The sequence below is a fragment of the Micropterus salmoides genome, unplaced genomic scaffold (assembly GCF_014851395.1).
Source record: "Micropterus salmoides isolate LMB-PRFRI ecotype aquatic unplaced genomic scaffold, ASM1485139v1 Ms_hic_scaffold_973, whole genome shotgun sequence".
Lineage (NCBI taxonomy): Eukaryota > Metazoa > Chordata > Actinopteri > Centrarchiformes > Centrarchidae > Micropterus > Micropterus salmoides.
Genome location: NW_024044763.1, coordinates 1 through 22,951, shown reverse-complemented (window position 1 = coordinate 22,951; position 22,951 = coordinate 1). Strand labels below are relative to the sequence as shown.

The window sequence follows — 22,951 nt, the reverse complement described above, 5'->3', positions numbered from 1 at the left end:
CAGGGATTTCAAACCAATGCCGAATTGTAGTACTATACTAGGAAATGAGACACACCCCTTCATATTTGATATGAGTACATATTCGAATTTATATGAATATTTATTCATAATTTATGTAAAATAATGCCTTTTTTTTCAATAGCTCCAAGTCATGTGACACAGGGACTTCAAACCAATGCCGAATTGTAGTACTATACTAGGCAAATGAGACACACCCCTTCATATTTGATTTGAGTACATATTCGAATTTATATGAATATTTATTCATAATTTATGTAAAATAATGCCTTTTTTTTCAATAGCTTCCAAGTCATGTGACACAGGGATTTCAAACCAATTCCGAATTGTAGTACTAGACTAGGCAAATGAGACACACCCCTTCATATTTGATTTGAGTACATATTTGAATTTATTTAATATTTATTCATAATTTATGTAAAATAATGCCTTTTTTTTCAATAGCGTCCAAGTCATGTGACACAGGGACTTCAAACCAATGCCGAATTGTAGTACTAGACTAGGCAAATGAGACACACCCCTTCATATTTGATTTGAGTGCATTTTTATTTTATATGAATATTTATTCATAATTTATGGAAAAAGTGCTGGTTTTTTTCAATAGCTTCCAAGTCATGTGACACAGGGACTTCAAACCAATGCCGAATTGTAGTACTAGACTAGGCAAATGAGACACACCCCTTCATATTTGATTTGAGTACATATTTGAATTTATATGAATATTTATTCATAATTTATGTAAAATAATGCCTTTTTTTTCAATAGCGTCCAAGTCATGTGACACAGGGATTCAAACCAATGCCGAATTGTAGTACTAGACTAGGCAAATGAGACACCCCTTCATATTTGATTTGAGTGCATTTTTTATTTTATTAATATTTATTCATAATTTATGTAAAATAATGCCTTTTTTTTCAATAGCGTCCAAGTCATGTGACACAGGGACTTCAAACCAATGCCGAATTGTAGTACTAGACTAGGCAAATGAGACACACCCCTTCATATTTGATTTGAGTACATATTCGAATTTATATTAATATTTATTCATAATTTATTGAAAAAAGTGCTTTTTTTTCAATAGCTTCCAAGTCATGTGACACAGGAACTTCAAACCAATGCCGAATTGTAGTACTACACTAGGCAAATGAGACACACCCCTTCATATTTGATTGAGTACATATTCGAATTTATATAATATTTATTCATAATTTATTGAAAAAGTGCTTTTTTTCAATAGCTTCCAAGTCATGTGACACAGGGACTTCAAACAATTCCGAATTGTAGTACTAGACTAGGCAAATGAGACACACCCCTTCATATTTGATTTGAGTACATATTTGAATTTATATGAATATTTATTCATAATTTATGTAAATAATGCCTTTTTTTTTCAATAGCGTCCAAGTCATGTGACACAGGGATTCAAACCAATGCCGAATTGTAGTACTAGACTAGGCAAATGAGACACACCCTTCATATTTGATTTGAGTGCATTTTTTATTTATATGAATATTTATTCATAATTTATGTAAAATAATGCCTTTTTTTTCAATAGCTTCCAAGTCATGTGACACAGGATTTCAAACCAATGCCGAATTGTAGTACTACACTGGCAAATGAGACACACCCCTTCATATTTGATTTGAGTACATATTCGATTTATAGAATATTTATTCATAATTTATGTAAAATAATGCCTTTTTTTTCAATAGCTTCCAAGTCATGTGACACAGGGACTTCAAACCAATGCTGAATTGTAGTACTAGACTAGGCAAATGAGACACACCCCTTCATATTTGATTTGAGTGCATATTAAAATTATATGAATATTATTCATAATTTATGAAAAAGTGCTGGTTTTTTTCAATAGCGTCCAAGTCATGTGACACAGGGACTTCAAACCAATGCGAATTGTAGTACTAGACTAGGCAAATGAGACACACCCCTTCATATTTGATTTGAGTGCATATTAAAATTTATATGAATATTTATTCATAATTTATGTAAAAAGTGCTGTTTTTTTCAATAGCTCAAGTCATGTGACACAGGGACTTCAAACCAATTCCGAATTGTAGTACTAGACTAGGCAAATGAGACACACCCCTTCATATTTGATTTGAGTACATATTCGAATTTATATTAATATTTATTCATAATTTATTGAAAAAAGTGCTTTTTTTTCAATAGCTTCAAAGTCATGTGACACAGGGACTTCAAACCAATGCCGAATTGTAGTACTACACTGGGCAAATGAGACACACCCCTTCATATTTGATTTGAGTGCATTTTTTTTATATGAATTTTCATTCATAATTTATTGAAAAAATGCTGTTTTTTTTCAATAGCTTCCAAGTCATGTGACACAGGGATTCAAACCAATGCCGAATTGTAGTACTACACTGGGCAAATGAGACACACCCCTTCATATTTGATTTGAGTGCATTTTTTATTTTATTAATATTTATTCATAATTTATTGAAAAAAATGCTTTTTTTTTTCAATAGCTTCCAAGTCATGTGACACAGGGACTTCAAACCAATGCCGAATTGTAGTACTACACTGGGCAAATGAGACACACCCCTTCATATTTGATTTGAGTGCATTTTTTATTTTTATTAATATTTATTTATATTTTTTCTTCAATAGATTCCATTTCAAATGATTCAGGGACTCAAAACCAATGCCGAATTGTACTACTACCCGTTACACATATTACACACCTCTTGTACAACTGCAGTTGTACCACACAGAGTCAGTCATTTTCTTCCACAGCATTGAGCAGATTTCAAAGAAACACTTTATTTACACAACGGACATTCCCAGTTTCCTTTCTTTGCCTCTTCATATTGTGTGCTGTCCATTCCACACACTGAGCATGGAACCACCGTTCACAGCCATCACACTGGACCTGTGGAATTGTAAAAAATCTTTCATAACATATTTATATATATTTATTTCAATGTCTGTTGCTTAGAGGTAGAGCGGTTGTCCACTACATGGAAGATATATGCCCCCTCTGTATTTGCTCAGAAGGCTGTGCCATTGTTGTGTGAGTGTGTGTGAACGAGTATTAGTTTCTTTCTCATCAGCAGTTGGCACCTTGCATGTATTTCTCTGCCATCGTTGTATGAATGTGTGTGTGAATGGGTGGGTTTATATTTGGTGTAAAGTGCTTTGAGTGGTTTATTACAAACCAAGGTGTGTATACACATTGGTTTGACCTTTGTGTTAGTTGACTTGTCCTCAGCCATACTCAAGTAGGTCTACATCACAATTAAACATGAGATCGCTGCTTCACAACTCACCCAGTCTGTAATGGGGGGTCCAGATCCCGGAGGCCTTAAGGCTGCACACATAGCACAACATGAGTGCTCATCAAAGACTGAAAAAATTATTACAATATATTATTTATTTAATTAAAGTATATTGTAGGTATACTGTATGCATGATTTACAGCATGTACCTGATGCTTCTAGGAGTTGGAGAGCTAGATCTCTCCTCTCCCTTGTCATGTGCGTTTTTGATGTTTCAAATCTAACATCTGGCATCAGAGGGAAGGCCTCCATCACAGCGTTTGCCATCTAAACACACAACACTACTGTTACAGAGGGTGTTTCTTCTTCATTGGATAGTAATACAACAGATACAACTAACATGGGAGGTACATTATAGAGGACAATCACCCATGACAAGAATGCTTCACAAAAATACTGTAGAAACAGATTTGATTCACATAAAATTGTTTTTAACATAAAAATCAAATGATCTCCTTAGCTTACCTTAACAACAATCACACCACAGCTGCTTCCGTCTTTTTGAACTGGGTGGCACATAACTCCCCCTTTCCACTTTACATCCACCCAGTCTGTTTTGCTGTGGCATGTCCTTCTCATCCTGAAGTATTCACTGAATAAGTAAACGTTAATACACTTTAAACAGATACAGTGTGTAGGTCAAAAGATAATATCCGCTCACAGACATTTGGTACCACTAGTGAATAACCAATGTTTGTATTCATCTCATCATTGCAAATGCTTGAGGGATGGGGAGAGGGCAGTCATAAATATTAGGCTACTTTATATAAGTAATAAAACAATTTCTCAAGGAATCTTAGGAACTCTACATTCCCATGCCAAATTCTTGTCAACTTTAATAGAGAAGCCATAGAAAGCATCCTGACTGGAAACATCACCACCTGGCATGGGATGTGCACGGCCCAGGACAGGAGGGCTCCGCAGTGGGTGATTATAACCGCCAAGAAGATCATTGGTACCCATCTACTAAGCATCAGTGATATTGGTGAGGTGAGGTGCCTACAGAGCCCCAAGGACACTAAAGGACAGTACCCACCCAGTCTGCAGCCTGTTCACCCTGCTGCCTTCTGGTAAGAGATATACAAGTCTCTGCTGTCATACCACCAGATTGCAGGCCAGTGTTTTCCCCAGGCTGTTAGACTTTTAAATTCTAATTCAAATTCATCCTCAGCACTGCTCCATGCAAAATATTTCACTATTTTATGAGTGTTCTGTACTGAATAACGTCTGCGTTGTAGCAGAAGGGTATTGGATTTAATTTTACAACCCTATTGTGATATAACAATTAAATCTACCTTGTACACTTCAACACCAACTTATTATTGCAGGTTTCAAAACTCACCGTAGACATATTTATAATCAAATTTAAAAAAAAAAGCTTAAATGTTGATTTACTGTATTCTTTTAGCAGCCCGTTTAGAGTCCTCCAATTCAGATGACATGGGGGCTGGATCCATCAAGAATACTGTGCTGGTTTTAGCATTAATGTACTGTCACAGAAAAAAGGAAATGTATCTTAGTCACAAATACTTTTCGTTTCATTGCTTTTCAAAAGTGAAATGGTGTACATTCGAAGACAAATACAAAATAATAAATAACAAATAACAACAGAGTTACAAACCAGAAAGTTCCAGTGGTTGTTGTTGACAAGCACAAATGACAGAACAGCTTCATAGTTCTCAAAGTTTACCTACAATTGTATGAAATACAAAATGATGAAAACAAACATACAGACTTCTAATGACAAATCCATAGTTATCCACTGACAAATGTGTTTTGATGCCCTTTCTTTTTGTATTTATCTTTAGAGAACTGTTGGTAAGGATATCCAATAGAAAAACATTTACTTTCAACCAAAGGATTAATGAGGGGATTTTTCCTGGTGAGCACACTTTGAACGAGGAACAAGGATAAAGTAATGCATTATCTCAATTTTGTAATTGTTTGTAATGAAGACTTGATTGATTCTAAGCCCATGTTTTACTGTATGTAGATAATGAGTGTAAACTTCCATTTCCCAAACCCACCACACCATCACCGCGCACAAACAAAACAAACCATACAAAACACATACAGCATATTACCTTTGGTAAACTGTGACGGGGTAGCTCAGTTCTGTCACCGAACAGTATCCCACCTGTAGTGTAATGACTCATCAAGTAGATGGTGTCCACCACACTGAATGTATGGGCAGCAACATGAAACAGGGCCTCAATAACCTGGCATAAACAACATAATAGCCAATTATTACACATTCCAACATTTGTGGAACTTTCCTTTCTGAGTTTCGGAACATTCCTTGATGTAATTCTAAAAATGTAAATACAATAAATCCTACATTGTAGAGTGAATCTTTATATACTTAAAATACACTCACGTACCTCCCCTGTCAACCACTGGTGTGGTCGAAGTGTGCGTAGCTCACTGTGGTGGATAAGGATGTTGCGCCCCTTAATCTGTGAAGGGACCAATGCAACGACCACCTCTGTGTCCCTCTTTTTCCACAATAAGGTTAACTGCAAGTCAGGATTAACAGGAAGTCAATACATGCTGGTTACTATGGACAGTCTGGGTATTGAAAGAAAAAACTTTAAATAAATTTTGAAGGAAGGCCTTATTTTAAGAAAACAGCAGAACAACATTTAGAATTGGCCATTTTTCTGTTTTACCATGTAGTGTTTTTCTTCTTCTATTTATACCATGTTATATAGTGTATTTACAAGCAGTTTTGTACTTTATACCTAACCTTTAAGGTTTTGAGGATGAACGGCCTAGTAGTTGTACCTTTACAACATTGTTCCCATTTATTGGGAAATGTATGTCCGAAAATAAATTTACATGATAAATCATATGGATCGCTTTTTTGAAACACTGACCAAAATTCATATTATACTATATTGCTTCATGTCCTTTCTCCTGCACTTTTCCCCAGTCAAGCCTATACTATACTTATTTGTTTGGTAAAATGTTTATTATTTCAAATATATTTACCTTTTTGTCTTTATCTGATTGATCCTGATCCACTTTTTTTCCTCTTCTCTTTACTTTTGCAGCATGTGGGCTCTTGGGCTTTGATAGTGTTTTGGGTGGATTGAAGTACTTTGACTTGGACCTGGAGTGACCAACAGAGCTGTCCCGCTTGTTCCATTGTTCTTCATGGTCATCATCTGGCCTGCTACAACTTGCAAAGTTCTTATCCAAAATCTGCATTGGCAAATTATGTTGCCCAATGTGCTCTATATATCTTCCTTGGATTGAGGCAAACATTTTGGAAATGAACTCTGCTGGTCTCAGGTACCTTTTCTTTAAAAGGATGGAGTGTTTGACCAAACCAAACCAGAGCTCAACATGACAGTTGGTATCCCTAGTTTTGGCACTTCCATCTGTTTTACAGGTTCTGATTTTTCCATGCCGTGACAGATCCCCGAGCAACAAACCACTCCACAACGGTAAGATCCCCATGTAGTTTTTTAACAGCACATCGATGACACCCGGACAGTGGTAATGGTTTTTAATGCCAACTGCATCATCTGACAGGATGTCACACTCAGCTTGGTCCCGTCTGACTTGAAAAGCACGTGTGAAAGGTGATTTTCCAAAAATACTGTCAGCAGGTTTCTCACTTGGTCTTTCCTCCTCTCCAATGACATGTCCACTTTCTTCCAGCTTCATGTCCTGGGTTTGCAAAACACACTTGTTGAGGTACATTTTGCTCTGGTTTACCGAATGAGTGTATTCCTCTGCATCAAAAAGCACACACATGTGATAAAAAACTTCAAGGGCCACCTGCATACTTGTGCAGTTGAGGAGGTAAGCAAAACTGAATGCGGCAAACTCATGTATGCCTCTGTCTCCTGTTTTTTTGCCAAATGCTTGGGATACAGCCTTCATGATATGGGCAGAGCACAAATGCAGCACAGTGAAGTGGGGAATAGGTTCACTTTGTCCAGACACTATATCAAATGCTCTGGCAAGGTACACTGAAATATTCTCCTTGTTGAAGGAGATGAGCATACTGTTAATCAGAGCCCAGCTGTAATCTGTCTCGACTTGTGCTATTTGTCTTTTTGTTGTGTGAGACAACTTCCTTGTGAATTCCATGAGCCAATGGGAAATAGATGGAATAGAATGGCTGTTGGAAATCAGTTCTGTGACAGGTAAGGGAGGCTTGTCTTTGCCCATGCCTGGCAAAACGAGAGCATAATATAACACTCGTTTATTTTGATCCGGGATTTTCTGAACCACGCCACCTGTAGCATCAAGGTAGAGGGTGATGGGTGTTGGTCTTCTTAGGTGTTCAGCAAGAATCTTTATTCCAGTTTCTGTGTGTAAATGTACAGCAAAAGGACTTATTTGTAGGTGCTGAAGATAGCCTTTTGATGATGCATGACTGCTGCTCTCTGCAATTACTTTTTGAGTCAGCATGAGTTCAAGCATCATGTCGTTATGGAGCCTAGCACTCTTCCTCACTTCAGAGGATATTTTTTTCAAAACATCCTTGGTGAGGCTTCTAGTTATGTTCCCAGCCATGATCTCTTCAACAGGTGTCTTTTTCAGCATACAGTAATAATAATTACTGACACCATTGGTAAGAGCTTTGGCAATCTTCCCTCTTCGCAGGTATTTTGCTGGTCTAGATCGTGTTTGATTTTTATGGTGTGTTACTTCCCCATTGCGCTTCACTTTAAAGGAAATATTTTTATCCTTTGATTTTGGTTTGTTTTTCTTGGAGAAAACGTAGACAGCCTTGCATCCATCAAATGCACATTGAGCTGAGGCACGGAAAAATGAGGAATTCTTTTTACGGCTATCGCTTGTCTTGACATGCTGATATTTAAAAGCAAGTGTACAGCATGGATTTTTTTTCAGAAATGCATGATAAAATGTATCGGTCCATGGGGGAATGAGTTTTGTTCCCCCATGTTTAGGTTTAATTTTGTTCCATTGTTTTCTTGTTATCACAATTTTAAACACTTTTGGGCCTGCTTTGCACTTTCTGTAGTCAGTTTGCTCAAAGTGATCATCTGTTTTAGTTCTCAGTTTTCCCTTTCCTTTCCCACTTTTACTTTTAGGAAGGACTTTTTCATTTGTCTGGCCTAAAGTCTTCTTATATGCATCTATGTCCTCTTCTCGACTCTCTGTGTCATGCTGCAGCTGTGTGGTACACGTTTTGCTCTCATCAGGTGTACTGTCCCTGTCTTCTTCACCTGTTGGTATCTGTTCTATGTTTACACTGCTAAGCTCTTCTCCATTGTCCGTGTCTTTATCTGGTTTGTCAGTTACTCTGCTCTCTTGTCTGTTACTTGTCTGCAGAGCTTTGCTCCTTGTCTCCTTTCTCTTAACCTTGCAATGTTCGTCTTTTTTAGCTGTCTCCTCAAGCCTTTCTCTCTCAGTGACTTCTTTTCCTAAACATAAAAATATCCCAAAAGTAATTAATCTAATTACTAAATTAACTAAAAAATATGTCAAACCTAAAAAACATAAGCAAATCAAATTTTTAATTCAACCACAGTGAATAAATATAGGTTTAAAAAATAATGACATTCTTGGTTATGATGGAGACTGACCCAATATTTTGACATGAAATAGCATAGAATTTGTGAATTTCTATTAATTCACAATTTCTATTCTATTACTCCCTTTTTATTTCTATTAATTACATCCAAATTGCTTTAGTTTGATGTAGTCTAACCAAAAATTAAGCTAATATTACAAAACTTCTGGGGGCTCAACAACTTAATTGTAACAGTACCTGCATTAAGCACCTCTGTCCGGACTGCTCGTCTGTCTTCAAACCATATGACTTTCAACCACTTTAGATGATCTTTGTTGTTGTTTTTAAACAGAGTAAGTGTGACTGAGCTCCACTGTTCAGGTGTAATATTTACCTCAGTAAAACCATGAAAAATGAAAGACCTGATTATAACATCTCTACCTCCAGCTTTTTGCCAGAGATCTGTACTCCTCTGCCTCTGGCCTTTTTTGAAACGCCCCATGTTGTTTTTAAAGAGCAAACTCCTTTTCCTTGTTGTCTATTTTTCTACACTGTCTTCTACCTCGTTCTTCTTCTTTGCAAATTATATGAGATTGTCATTCAAGTACAGGTGCATTATCGCCACCTACTGCTCCTTGGGATATTAGTCAACCTGAATCATTGTACAGACCTGCCTTAAATTGTTGAAATTTTGTTTTATTGGTGTGTTCTTCAAAAATTTCCTGGCAATAAACAAACAGTTGCATATCTCACAAATGTACGCAAAAAATTTTGTCCATAAAATACTAATAAATATTCATATAAAATTCGAATATGCTCTCAAATCAAATATGAAGGGGTGTGTCTCATTTGCCTAGTGTAGTACTACAATTCGGCATTGGTTTGAAGTCCCTGTGTCACATGACTTGGAAGCTATTGAAAAAAAACAGCATTTTTTTCAATAAATTATGAATAAATATTAATATAAAATAAAAAATGCACTCAAATCAAATATGAAGGGGTGTGTCTCATTTGCCCAGTGTAGTACTACAATTCGGCATTGGTTTGAAATCCCTGTGTCACATGACTTGGAAGCTATTGAAAAAAAACAGCATTTTTTTCAATAAATTATGAATGAAAATTCATATAAAATAAAAAATGCACTCAAATCAAATATGAAGGGGTGTGTCTCATTTGCCCAGTGTAGTACTACAATTCGGCATTGGTTTGAAGTCCCTGTGTCACATGACTTGGAAGCTATTGAAAAAAAACAGCATTTTTTTCAATAAATTATGAATGAAAATTCATATAAAATAAAAATGCACTCAAATCAAATATGAAGGGGTGTGTCTCATTTGCCTAGTCTAGTACTACAATTCGGCATTGGTTTGAAGTCCCTGTGTCACATGACTTGGACGCTATTGAAAAAAACCAGCACTTTTTCCCATAAATTATGAATAAATATTCATATAAATTTTAATATGCACTCAAATCAAATATGAAGGGGTGTGTCTCATTTGCCTAGTCTAGTACTACAATTCAGCATTGGTTTGAAGTCCCTGTGTCACATGACTTGGACGCTATTGAAAAAAAAGGCATTATTTTACATAAATTATGAATAAATATTCATATAAAATAAAAATGCACTCAAATCAAATATGAAGGGGTGTGTCTCATTTGCCTAGTGTAGTACTACAATTCGGCATTGGTTTGAAGTCCCTGTGTCACATGACTTTGACGCTATTGAAAAAAACCAGCACTTTTTCCCATAAATTATGAATAAATATTCATATAAATTTTAATATGCACTCAAATCAAATATGAAGGGGTGTGTCTCATTTGCCTAGTGTAGTACTACAATTCGGCATTGGTTTGAAGTCCCTGTGTCACATGACTTTGACGCTATTGAAAAAAAAGGCATTATTTTACATAAATTATGAATAAATAATCATATAAAATAAAAAATGCACTCAAATCAAATATGAAGGGGTGTGTCTCATTTGCCTAGTCTAGTACTACAATTCGGCATTGGTTTGAAGTCCCTGTGTCACATGACTTGGACGCTATTGAAAAAAAAAGGCATTATTTTACATAAATTATGAATAAATATTCATATAAATTCAAATATGTACTCAAATCAAATATGAAGGGGTGTGTCTCATTTGCCCAGTGTAGTACTACAATTCGGCATTGGTTTGAAGTCCCTGTGTCACATGACTTGGAAGCTATTGAAAAAAAACAGCATTTTTTTCAATAAATTATGAATAAATATTAATATAAAATAAAAAATGCACTCAAATCAAATATGAAGGGGTGTGTCTCATTTGCCCAGTGTAGTACTACAATTCGGCATTGGTTTGAAGTCCCTGTGTCATATGACTTGGAAGCTATTGAAATAAATAATGATTCTCCCATAACACTGTTCTCACAATTGTAATTTATTGATGGTCCCTAAGCTAACCCCCGTTGGTTAAAAGCGAGCCATCAGAGGTGAGCTAACCGCACTTATACAACCGTCACTGGGTGAACTGACTAAAAAGCCTTCACTGGATCCTGGGTGAATGTCTGTCGAATATCCAACTTAAAACTAATTTCACCGCGGTCCACACATAGACAATTTAGGGTCACCAATCAACCTAGGCCGCACGTCTTTGGGCGGTGGGACGAAGCCGGAGCACCCAGAGAGAACCCACACAGACATGGGGAGAAGAGGCCTGGGCAACCGGGGTTTGAACCCACAACCTTGTTGCTGTGTGGCCACAGTGGTGCCCATTATATCATAATCATTTCTTTAAAGTTTCCTGGAAAGACCTTATGTAAATTTGGTGCTGTTTACAGGGAAAAGTCCTCAAAAGAAGAACTCCATTTACACACAAGCAAATAGCTACTCATCATTCATTTATTATTAGAAACATTATGATTTGTTTGCCTGTGGACAAATCTCACATTTTTGGCTAACCTAACAAAATAAAAGCAACTCCTGGTTTAGCTAGTTTAGCATTTCATTTGATTTAATCAATTTAAGAGTACAAAATAAACACTCTCTTTTACCTATAATCAGTGCCAAATTCCTTTTTTTTCATGAAACGTCTTAAGACATTATTAGGAATTTAAAAACCTATAAATAAAGTAATGGGTGCTACCCAAGCATCCAAAAACAAGGGAAACCCTGAAAACCGTTTCCAGTCCATCACAGGACAAACACATTACATAGTATTAACAAAATATAAATAATTAACTGCATAGAAAATATATTAATTGTCCACTCTAAAAACTATTTTCACTATTTTTTCTAATAATTTCAAAACTCCAATAAAGGGAGGCAACGGACACAAGTCAGTGCAGGGCAAAGAGGCTCTGTCCCTGAGAAAATCTACAAGTCTAAAAGAAAAGTTTATTGCTGGCATCCTTCTGTCAGTGTTGTGCTTTTTGAATCAGTCCGTTCCACAATCTTGATCGTCACAGTTCCCTCTTCACTTCATACTGACACACACAAGAATCTCTCTGGCTGTCCAAGTATGGTTTACATCCCAAGTGCATAACAGCGTCAAACAGCAGAGTCACTGCTGACTCACAAGCTGCCAAGGAGAGAAAAAACAAGAGGACGAACGTGAGCAAATACACAACAGGGGAAAGGTGAGTTGGTTTGAAAACGGGTACCTGCTATCACGTTACTGGAAGTGAATCAAAAATGTTTTTATGTGAATCTAAATACAGCTTAGTGAGCGATACCGATTTTTCATTGTAGATTAAAATCTCATTTAGGGTTTACTTTTGTTTTAAGAATGAAATTATAAAACACCTCACAGCAATATTCACAGGTAGAGCATCATAGAGAACCAGGTGGCAAGACAGGTTTGATTAAAGTCTAAATCTCGATTCTCAAATATAGAACATGGAACATTTTCAAAACCTTAAACAAGATTAGAACAATACATATATTCTTAATTCACTTATTACAGTGAATTAAGAGTTAACAGTGTGGTAATGAGTCAGTCTTGATGAACAACTGTTAGTTTTTGAATCCGACAACAATATTCAGATTCACAGTGTTTAAAAATTTACATTATCTTGCCCTCTGCTGGACATATTGTGTTTTACACTTATTTACTTACATGCACAAGCGTGCTCTATAACTTTCCTTATTTATCCTTTAAGTACAGCAGAGATTAATATGTTCATTTTATTAGATGTAAATGTAAACTGTTTTACAAGCATAGCTTCTTGCCTACATTTTGTGGTAAAAATGTTCAGTGCATCACTTTTTAAGAAGAGTGCATTGTCAGGCGCACACAAAACATGAGATTACATTGTACGCTATTGTGGAACACTAACTGTAAATATACAGTATTGAAATACACAGTAGTACTTCGGAAACTGGTCCTGCTGAGTGACTGCTAACCCTGACTCAGTATACACATCTCAAGGGAGGGCCACGGTATACAGAGTACAAGTAAAAGGCTTTCTTCACAGCAGACATCTTGACTTGTCATGACAAGAAAAGTGTTATTATTCAAATGTCATGAAAGTGATCCAGCATTCCACAGAAACAGGGCCCTGAAACTGGAGCAGCCAATGTAATTCAGCCACCAGTGTCTTCTTATTTACACCTGTGCTTCCTCACCTACTGTGATGTGTAAATCTCTTCATTTCCATTATGGGTCACCACTAGGAATGAAGTGCTGTATATACCCACACAGTAATAAAACATCACACAGTATTAACAAAATATAAATAATTAACTACATAGAAAATATATTATGATTTTTCTAGTGATTATTGATTGATATTAAACAGATTTTTGTATTTTTTAGTATTTTGAATACTAAATGAATCTCCATCTCATCCTCAGCCTCTCACCTTGGACACTCTGGGCCAATCCCAGAGTCCTTTGCACATTCCTGCAGATGGTCTCAAGACAATCCTGGAACTGCTCATCGCAGTCGTGTTTCTCACGGCCGCAGGTATCATAGCAGCGGTCATGTTGGTTACAACACTTGGTCATGGACGGGATGCCTATGTCAAACTGCAAAAAAAACCAACAAAAAAAACAGGTTTGTCACTCTTTATAATGGATTTTCAACTGACATTCAAATTATACTGCCTGCAGGAGACGTGGATTATATTAAATATTATGATAAAATGACGTGATAATGGTCCAGCGAAATATAACAATGAGTCACAAAAAGAGAGCCCTTCATGTTCTACTTTATATCACATGATCAAATGTGTGGAAAAAATCTGTATCTAGCTAATTTGGGTCTAGCATTTAGTATTTTTTACTGAAGCCCGATTGCAATAACAATGTATTGGCTGATATCAGTTTTTTTTATGTTAATGCATAAGATAACTAAACATTTTTAAAAATGATCCCTTAAATTTGGTTATTAAAGAGGTGTGTTCATCTCATAGTTGAAAATAAACTTAAAAACACTCGTGGGTGGACAATGGTATGGTAAATGATCTATTAAATCCAGATGCTTCCTTGCACTCACTGAATGGTATGTTGTATGAAAATGATGTAAATAAAATGCTATAGCCTTTACAGCCTGACCGCTTAGGTCATCCTCACAACAACTAGTACCCTACTCACCTCTTACAACCAAAGGAGCCTTTTCTGTTGCTGCCCCAGACTTAGGAATAGTCTCTTGTCCGACATTAAGCCCCCATCATTGAGAATTTCAAATCTAATTTAAAGACCTTCCTTTTTTCTCCAGCTTTTACCTCATTCTGACTCAATGGTTTTTGTCAGGCTCACTTTTGAATTATTTCGTTTCATTAAACGTACTCTCACAGTGTTTTAATCTGACGTGGGTCATATTGATTTCCTTTTAGTTTTTCTTGAATTTGATTTTAACCGAGTACTCCTTATTCTGTTTAATAATGTGTACATTTGTACACATACACTAGTGTTTGTGTATACTGTGTACCTGGACACAATTGTATATACTCTTTATTCCTTTTATTCGTGTATACTTGTATTTGTGTATATTGGATTTGGAAAGCACTTTGGGTCAACTCCTGTTGTTTTTAAATGTGCTATATAAATAAAGTGACTTGAATTGACTTTACAGTTACCATATCTCAAACCAGTTTCACACCTATGGATGATTTTGGACCAACATGTAAGACAAAGTTAGGAAGCAATGTTAAAGTCAAGCCTTATGTTGAAAAGAATGATTCCCAGTCTCTTCCTCACAGTGAGAAATACAGCTTATTCATTTTACACTCGTATCCGATCAGTACTCAGCATCAGCCGATACCCAAAGTATCATTGAATTGGTGCATCCTTACTATAGATGAGGTAATATCTTGTAGAGGAACTGTGTTCATCCCTCCAACAGAGTTCCATGAAGTTGGCTAGGAGCACAGAAGCTGTTCTGGAGGCTCGTGGTGGCCTGGCTCCATAGTAAAACACTTAATGTTGATTTTTACTTTATTTCAACACCCATCTGTATATCTGGCATGACTGTATTACACTAATACCAACCTGGACCAATATAACAGCGAGGCTCTATTTTATTTTGTTGTAATATGGACTAAACTTGTGTTTTGAATGTGTTTACACATACAGTACATTCACAACGTAAAAATCTTCACATCCTACTTTAAAAGACAAAATATTAGGAAACATTCAGTGCACAAGGATACTGCAGTTTGCATTGTTCTCTACGTCAGGAATCACATGGTAAACCAATTTTGCTTGTCTCAGACATGTAAAAACCTCCACCCTCTCAAACTATGTTAGATTACCTGAAATCCAAACAGCGGGGAGCCACATCCGTTGGGTGGTGGTTGCTTGTACCCGGGACGAGGCACCGGCTTGTAACCTGTGAGAGAGGAGCAAAGATGAAGATGTTTCTTGTTCTGGCACAGTCAGTTATCTTACTGTCAGAGATAACCAGACAGATCACAGAAGACTTAATGGTTTACGGTGTTCACTCAAGGGGCGTAATGTTTATCTTCTGGCTCCCAAGTTTAGCAAAAGCTCTACTTTTATTTTGACTTGACACAGCAAGGAAAAGCACAGGTATGAATACTATCCTTGGTGTTTAGGTGTGCTATCTTAACATAGCATGCTGCATGATGGTACAAGGGGTCCTGACACACTCACTAAATAAAACACAAACACTATTAGAGTTATTAGTTACACATGTGTCTGACAAATCAGTTGCTCACTGTGAGAAAGGACCTGAAAGAAGAAATAAAGAAGCTAGCTTACCATCACTGCACCTATAATGACAAAGTCCGTCATCGCCACCAAACAAATCCAGTGCTGCATTCAGGTACGTGTCAATCTTGTGTATTCCGTTACGGATAGTTTTCAAAGTCATCCTCCAGTCTGGAGTCTCTGGCTCATGTTTGCAGGCAGAGACACATGGGAGACATCCCCAAGAATACAAACCCAACAGGAAAACACAGATGTAGCTGTGGTAGTGCATAGTCCACTTAACGTCGAAGCCAGAAAACAGCGTTTACCGGCACAGTGGTTTGATTTAGGCGGATTTAGTCCTCAAAATGTTGTCGCGATGGCATCTCAAGTTTCACTTCTGCTTGTTTTCATTTCACTACCTGGACACATAGGAGGCAAGAGCCTACCTGCCGCAGCTGTGGCTATAGCTTCCGGGTTTCACTCTGTCATGTGACCCCTGATAAACCAATGAAGATGATGTCACAGGATGCGACAAAAGTAAAGAAAAATGGGTTGTTGACGTGACCTGGCAATTTCACTGTCACAGAGGATTAAAATTACTAAAAATTATTTTGTCGTGATTTAAAGTGCAGTAAATGGTTAAAGTTTTATTTGTTTCGCAAGGACCAGCTTTGTTACATTTTTGAGCAAAACCTCAACATTGTCCAGTGGTGTGACTGTCTCAAGTATGGTTCAATAAATTACAACTTTTATAAAATAAAATGACACGCATAAAAATGTTGATAAATACCTCAGCAGGCATAATGTTACAAGTGTCTATTTTAGTAAATGGCATTCATTTATGTCATGTATATGTAGAAATATGTATATTTTCTTAAAAATCTGATTTTACACAACATATGTTTTTCTCTTTAAAAATGGTGTTTTAGAAGAAAATGTTTTTTTACTCCATGTTTTTTCAACTACCCAAATACAAGTCCGTGATATTTAAAAAATGTATTTCATCCCTACACAAAAACGCAGTTTCGATGTATTTTGCCAGTTTACCTTTCTTGTTAATAAAACAGCAACATTATGTCATTTATTCAACATTGCTTAACTCCACAGCTCACCTCTGGCCTCATTTCCAACAGTTCAAGGCACAGATGAATACCACCATCCTGGAGTGTAGCACAAAATTCTGGGACCTATACAGAAGCAGTCTCTGTGGGCCCCCTTCCTCTCTTGGTCCATGCCTCTAACTTTTTTGAAAAATGTTTACAAATAATAACCTAAAAAACTTTCATTCCAGGCTTTTCAAAGGCCCTCCCCCCATTGGGGCCCTGGGTAATCAGCCCACTTTCCCCCGCTGCCACCATCAGTCCCAAAATTAAGTTTAGCATACAGACACTTTTTAATACAATTTAAAAATAGTTCTGATAAATCACATTTTGTGTATATGGCTGAAATTAAAATGTTACAATTAACTGTAATCGGGTCCACATTTTGGAGCTGAGCAGTAATAGCCTTTCAGTAGGCTAAGAACTACAGCTACAGACATTTCCATCTGCAGCTTGTTTTTTTTGAGTATTATATTTTATGCTACTTTACACTTGCACTCCACTACATTTCAGAAGTTACTACTCACTTGGCAGCTACCACGTACTAATTAAGATTCATAAGTTATACAGTTACCACCCCTGACCAGGTGCAACATTAGGGCACCTGTAAGCTATTACGAAAACAAGAATTTAGCATTCTTTGTGGAGTCAACTTCCAGGTTGAGCACAACGCCCGTCACATGGGCTGTGTCCGAAATCACTCACTAGTCCTCCCTAGATAGGGAGACAAGATTTTCAGACAGCCATGTCGTCACATGTATTATATCAGTAATTTTGGTCAGCACCAGTTGCTTTGGCCTACATTTTTTAAGGGCAGAAGTACAATACTGTCCTAATTTACCTTATGTCCCAATATATCTGAATTCCACCACACAAGTGAGAAAAGGGTTCTTTTTTTCATTTTGATCATTAGACATCTGAATCAGAGACACAACTACATCCAGTCTATGGTAATAATTTTACTTTATTTAAATGATTACGCGAGCATTGAAGAAAAATGTTATTTCTTCTATAGTTACTTAAATAACTGCATAAACTTCAAACATTCAAAATGAAAATGTACAACCATTTATGAATAACAGTTTCAATGTCCTGCCATCTTTAGTCCCAACAAACTTCACATCTTGAAGTGTCATGTCAAGTAAATTTTTTATATATATACCCCAATGTCACAAATTTACCTCAGGGGGTTTTGAACGACATAAAATGTTCTCTAGTAGCAAAATTACATGTATCTCTTCATGATCCGCCGATGTTCACTCATACTTGGAAGTGAAAGCTAAAAGAAGCATTAATGTCATTTTATTTCCATCTTTTGTTCCGGTGTTCTTCCAGAAATGGATCTGGCTGGAGGACAGCTCCTCCAGATGAACCTACGAAGTCTCCCATCTTAGACGTCAAGCATGATGATGCCAAAAGCCGTGATTTGTTTGTGCAGAATGCCTCGAGTTCTCACTATTTGAGGTACATGCCTTTACAATCAAGCGTCCTTGTCCTTCTTGTTTCCACGAAAACACATGAAAAGCAGAGTAAAAAAAAAGTAACATAAAAAACTGTCTGGGGCTTTCTACAGTGCGTGTAGATTGGTTCATTTAGACGTAACAAGGCGATTCCTGGGGTTAGGTTGTAGCGAGGAAGGAGAGGAGTTGGTGTTGGTGAGGGATTGAGGACATTTTAAAACTTCAACAATAGAGCTAATTTATTTCAGCAAGTTTTTTGCTCCTAGTGTAAAGACTTTCTTTTTTAAAAAAAACATGAACATACACATCTATTCAGACATTTACATGATCTAAGAAGCATCCAGCTCATCCGCCTCTGAATAGGTTATTTAGTCTGTCCAGCTCCCTGCAGTTATCCATGGTCATGAGTTCTGCCTTCTTGCGCATTCGGTCATCCCTGTATACCTTAGCAGCATACAGCAGGTCTGTTTCTGGATGAGACAAGCAGAAAAACAAGTGACTGAGAAAAGCAAAGACTCCAGGAAACAAGAGTGCAAAGCAGAAAATAATTACTCAATTCAGTTAGCTAGCTCTGAGGGTGTATTAAATACCATGGTTACTCACTTGTCTGTCTCTCCTTCCAACAGTTATTTCGGACATTAGATACGTAGTCCTCCTCCACATTTTTCTCAATCTGCTGCAGCGCTGAGCCCTTAAACTCTGACTTGAAATCTCTGGAGACGTAGTAGTCGACATGCAGGTTTTCTGTCTGCCGTTTTACAGTCTGACCTGTGGACCTGCAAGAGATGGAGGAAGTACAAGCTGTGAAAATGGTGACGAACTGTAGTAATTTCCCCACATACGTTGAATCCTGAATGTATTTTATATAATTGAAATTGTAGGTGACATGGAGAACTACTGTGAAAAGACCACATTGTCAGTGAATACAAATGTTAGAAAGGTGGAATAAAACCACCACCAGGGATCCCAGAGATCCCAGGTCAACATTTCATAGTACATGTCAACAAGGTAGGAGGAGGACAAAATACTTTCTAGTTGTCAACCAGCCTCTTTGACATGCACTAAATTCTTAAGTGAATGGAACAGAAAAGTTGTGATTAGCTACCTAAAAGTTTTCCTCAGCGATGAAAAACAGAAAAATGTGTGTGCACATACGGTCTAGTGTACAGGCTGTAGGGTGGAGGGGACACCATCATCTGGCTCAAAATTGACACTAAAATCAGGACCACGATGGGCATCAGCTGGATAAACATTGAGAAACCACCCTAGAGGAAAACACAGTACAATGACATATGTCATATAAAGTAACACAAACTTATGGTAATGTACAGTCAAAGAATGTTGTTTCTATGGCTGCACATCAATTGAAATTATAACGTATATTTGCGCGAATAAAAAATATTAATTTAATTAACATAATGATGCAAAATCTGAACTCATCTACGTACATCTCCCCTTTCTTCTGTTCTCTCTTGTCGATAATCCGTCTGATGGCTGTAGCTTGTTCTGCTGTTGGTGAAGGTGTGTGCACTTGCTGTAGACAAAAATATTATGACTGAGGTCAGATATGATGCACCAGTCATCCTTTAGAGCCACATTCAAGTGCATTTGATGAGTGAATTCTTTGTACCACATGATGTAGTCCATTGACTGAACCCATAAAAGTTATTATCTGAGGATCTAAAGATTCACCAAAAAGCCTAAATAACATGGTTATATTTCTGACTGACAAAATCATTAACTACTAAATTGATAAGATAAATCATCACTGTAATATATGAATAAAATCAATACATTTTGATGATAAAACACAAAATCTGGGTATTGAGGAGTCACGTTAACTTATCAGTAACCTTGAACCTTGTGTGTTTGAATCTATATGCACACAAGTGCTCACTTACAGGAGGGGAAGCCACCTCCAAAGAACATGTTGAAGAGGTCCTCAGGAGTAATGTCAGCCTCAAAGCCCCTGTGGAAGTCAAAGCCTCCTCCGTGTGAGTGACCCGGGCTGCTCGGCTCCTCCCCTCCTGTCAGGTCATACTGCCGCCTTTTGTCTGGGTTGCTCAGCACTGCATATGCATTACCAATCTCTGGAGGAGGACACAGTTGATGTATCAAAGAGGGGAATAAGCTATGGACATAAACATTTCAGACAGACTTTTGTTTTTTTGAAATACCATGCTTAAATATTCAAAGTTTGTGTTATACACAGTATTTGTATATCACATGTGAGGTAAGTTCCAACAAGCTTAGAATAGATATTATCTTATTTGTTACTTTTAAAGGCCTCTGTTGCTCCAGGTGCATGATTTTTGTCTGGGTGGAACTTGAGCGCCAATTTCCTGTAGGCTTTCTTTAGCTCCTCCTCATTGACTTCTTTACTGACGCCCAGTACTTCATAGTAGTCCTTACACCGCTTTATTCTGAAAGACAGGGACAGAGAGTGAAGTAGGTGAAAACAATCCAGTGGCTCATTTTTGACCTATCCTACTGTGAAAGGCACGTGGGGAAGTTCTCCTCGAGTTTACCTTTTAGTAGTGATGGCAGTGCGACACTGAAGCTTCGATACATGCTTCAAACCCCTGGACTACAATCCTATTGAACCACTGCTTCAAAGCTTGCTTTGGTGTGAAAAAAAATAAAAATAAAAAATAAAAAAAAATCACGTGACATCCAAAGCAGCAACTGCTTAAATTACTGAATGAATCACCAACTGGTTCGCGGTCCAGTCACATGATTCACTGGCACTGCCTCGATCGTCTCGAAAGTGAGTGTTGTGCACCCCATCGAACACATTCACCCCCTGTCATAGTTACACAAGCACATCCAACCTGTGCCATATTTCCCAGCACTCTCCCCTCAATAACAAAATACATGCATTCATCAATCTTTATTTGAACATGATGTTCAGTCTTAATGTGTGTGTATCAAAGAATTTTCAAAGTAAATATACTTTAAATCCAAGGGTGATTAAAGCAAAGGTTCTTTATAACTAATGGTGTTTTCTACAAAAAGTAAAGTAGTTTCTCCAGCACTGCTCATCGAGGGGCGTGCGGGTATGTAATTAAAAGCCTCCTGTCCAGCAGCTAGCCTGTCTAATTTGCCTGCAGCCTTGAACTTCGCCAGGAGAGGTCACTGTAACTGAAGCTTCGAGTAATGAACCCATTTTTGAAACAATTTGCTCAGGTGGTTCAGTGCTTCACAAAAGCTTCATTTGCCCATCACTACCTTTTAGTGTTAGATTCTCTTTCCCTGTCACCTTCTGATCCACAACAGGTGCTTGAACTGATTATCATGAAAAAGTAACTTGTTGATGGCCCTGGCCTCACACAAGTAACTGACATTCAAGCACAACGTTCGAGCAGATCCCCCAGAGAAAATTAGTTAATAGTTTAACGAGCTGACCAATCGTTACATACCCTGTGGTTTGCTAATCTGAAGTTTATACTCACAGAAAATACTAAGCATTCAGAAAATCACGTACTGTATATGTATCTAGCAAGACCCAGATAGATTCTGAAGACTGTACACACTGTATATAGGATATTTTATTTCTAGCACTTGACATTATTCAAAAAAGGAAGACAAAAAACAGGAGAGTCTCTATTTCTGCGTTTCTTCCAGAGCAATGTTGACTCCATAAAAAGGTCACATACAGGAAGGAGGGAATCAAGCATCTATACTTTATTACGTACGGTAGATCTGCACATACACTGGCCTGTGATGTATATTCCAGTCAGTCATTAGGGCTGGGCTATATGGTTGAAATCAATATTACAAAAATTAATCTCAGTATTTTTCATGTATTGATATGCATTACAAGATCACAAGTAGAATAATTAAACTGATGTTCAATTACATGAATTCTAAATCAACATTTGAATATTGCTCATACTGTAAAAAAAAAAAACATCACAACATTGCTGCCTCCAGCAGACCAAGTAGTAGGAGTGGTGGATCACAATAATCAGCTTACAAGACAAGACACAATATAGCACAACCATGTAACTACACTAAACAAAACCAAAAAAAGCAGCTATTAAGGCAGTGTTAACACTGTGAATAAGAAATAAAAATAGCAACAGGTCAGTAATTACACTCCTAATAATGCTATATAACATTAGCTATGTTTATAGGAAGTAATGTTAAATAGCCTCATGTCATTACTACCTACTTGGTTGGATCATTACAAACATTTTGCATTAAACGTTCCAAGTAGTCACACAATGAGAAAAATAAATCTTTATCCTAATCATTTTACAAACGCATTGTAGCCCTCATAATTGTAAGGTGCCTAGAGAGTACCACCCCTAGAGGTGATGCACCGTGATCGTTGACAGGATAATCGTATTCAAATCGAATCGTGAGTACTATAGGACACGCCGTCTAAATGGTCGCAGTTTGGTTAGGTTTAGGCACCATAACTACTTTGT

At 37.1% G+C, this 22,951-nt stretch overlaps 2 protein-coding genes across 2 annotated transcripts; both read right to left on the bottom strand.

Moving 5' to 3' along the window:
- Window positions 1-11,686: 11,686 nt before the first annotated feature.
- Window positions 11,687-16,448, bottom strand: LOC119896372 (group XIIA secretory phospholipase A2-like). The gene is made up of 4 exons (XM_038709807.1): window positions 16,028-16,448; window positions 15,559-15,635; window positions 13,666-13,831; window positions 11,687-12,383 (listed from the first exon to the last, which is right to left on the bottom strand). Exons 1-4 carry the CDS (start codon window positions 16,245-16,247, stop codon window positions 12,265-12,267), a joined length of 582 nt encoding a protein of 193 aa, XP_038565735.1. The 5' UTR covers window positions 16,248-16,448; the 3' UTR covers window positions 11,687-12,264.
- A 2,282-nt stretch (window positions 16,449-18,730) lies between these two features.
- Window positions 18,731-20,941, bottom strand: LOC119896371 (dnaJ homolog subfamily B member 14-like; the record flags this gene model as incomplete). Its single annotated transcript, XM_038709806.1, is given in 6 exon segments — window positions 18,731-18,988; window positions 19,122-19,294; window positions 19,674-19,783; window positions 19,967-20,052; window positions 20,420-20,608; window positions 20,796-20,941. Coding segments are annotated over 6 exon segments (829 nt in total), but the record flags the coding sequence as incomplete, so codon positions are not given.
- Window positions 20,942-22,951: the final 2,010 nt, after the last annotated feature.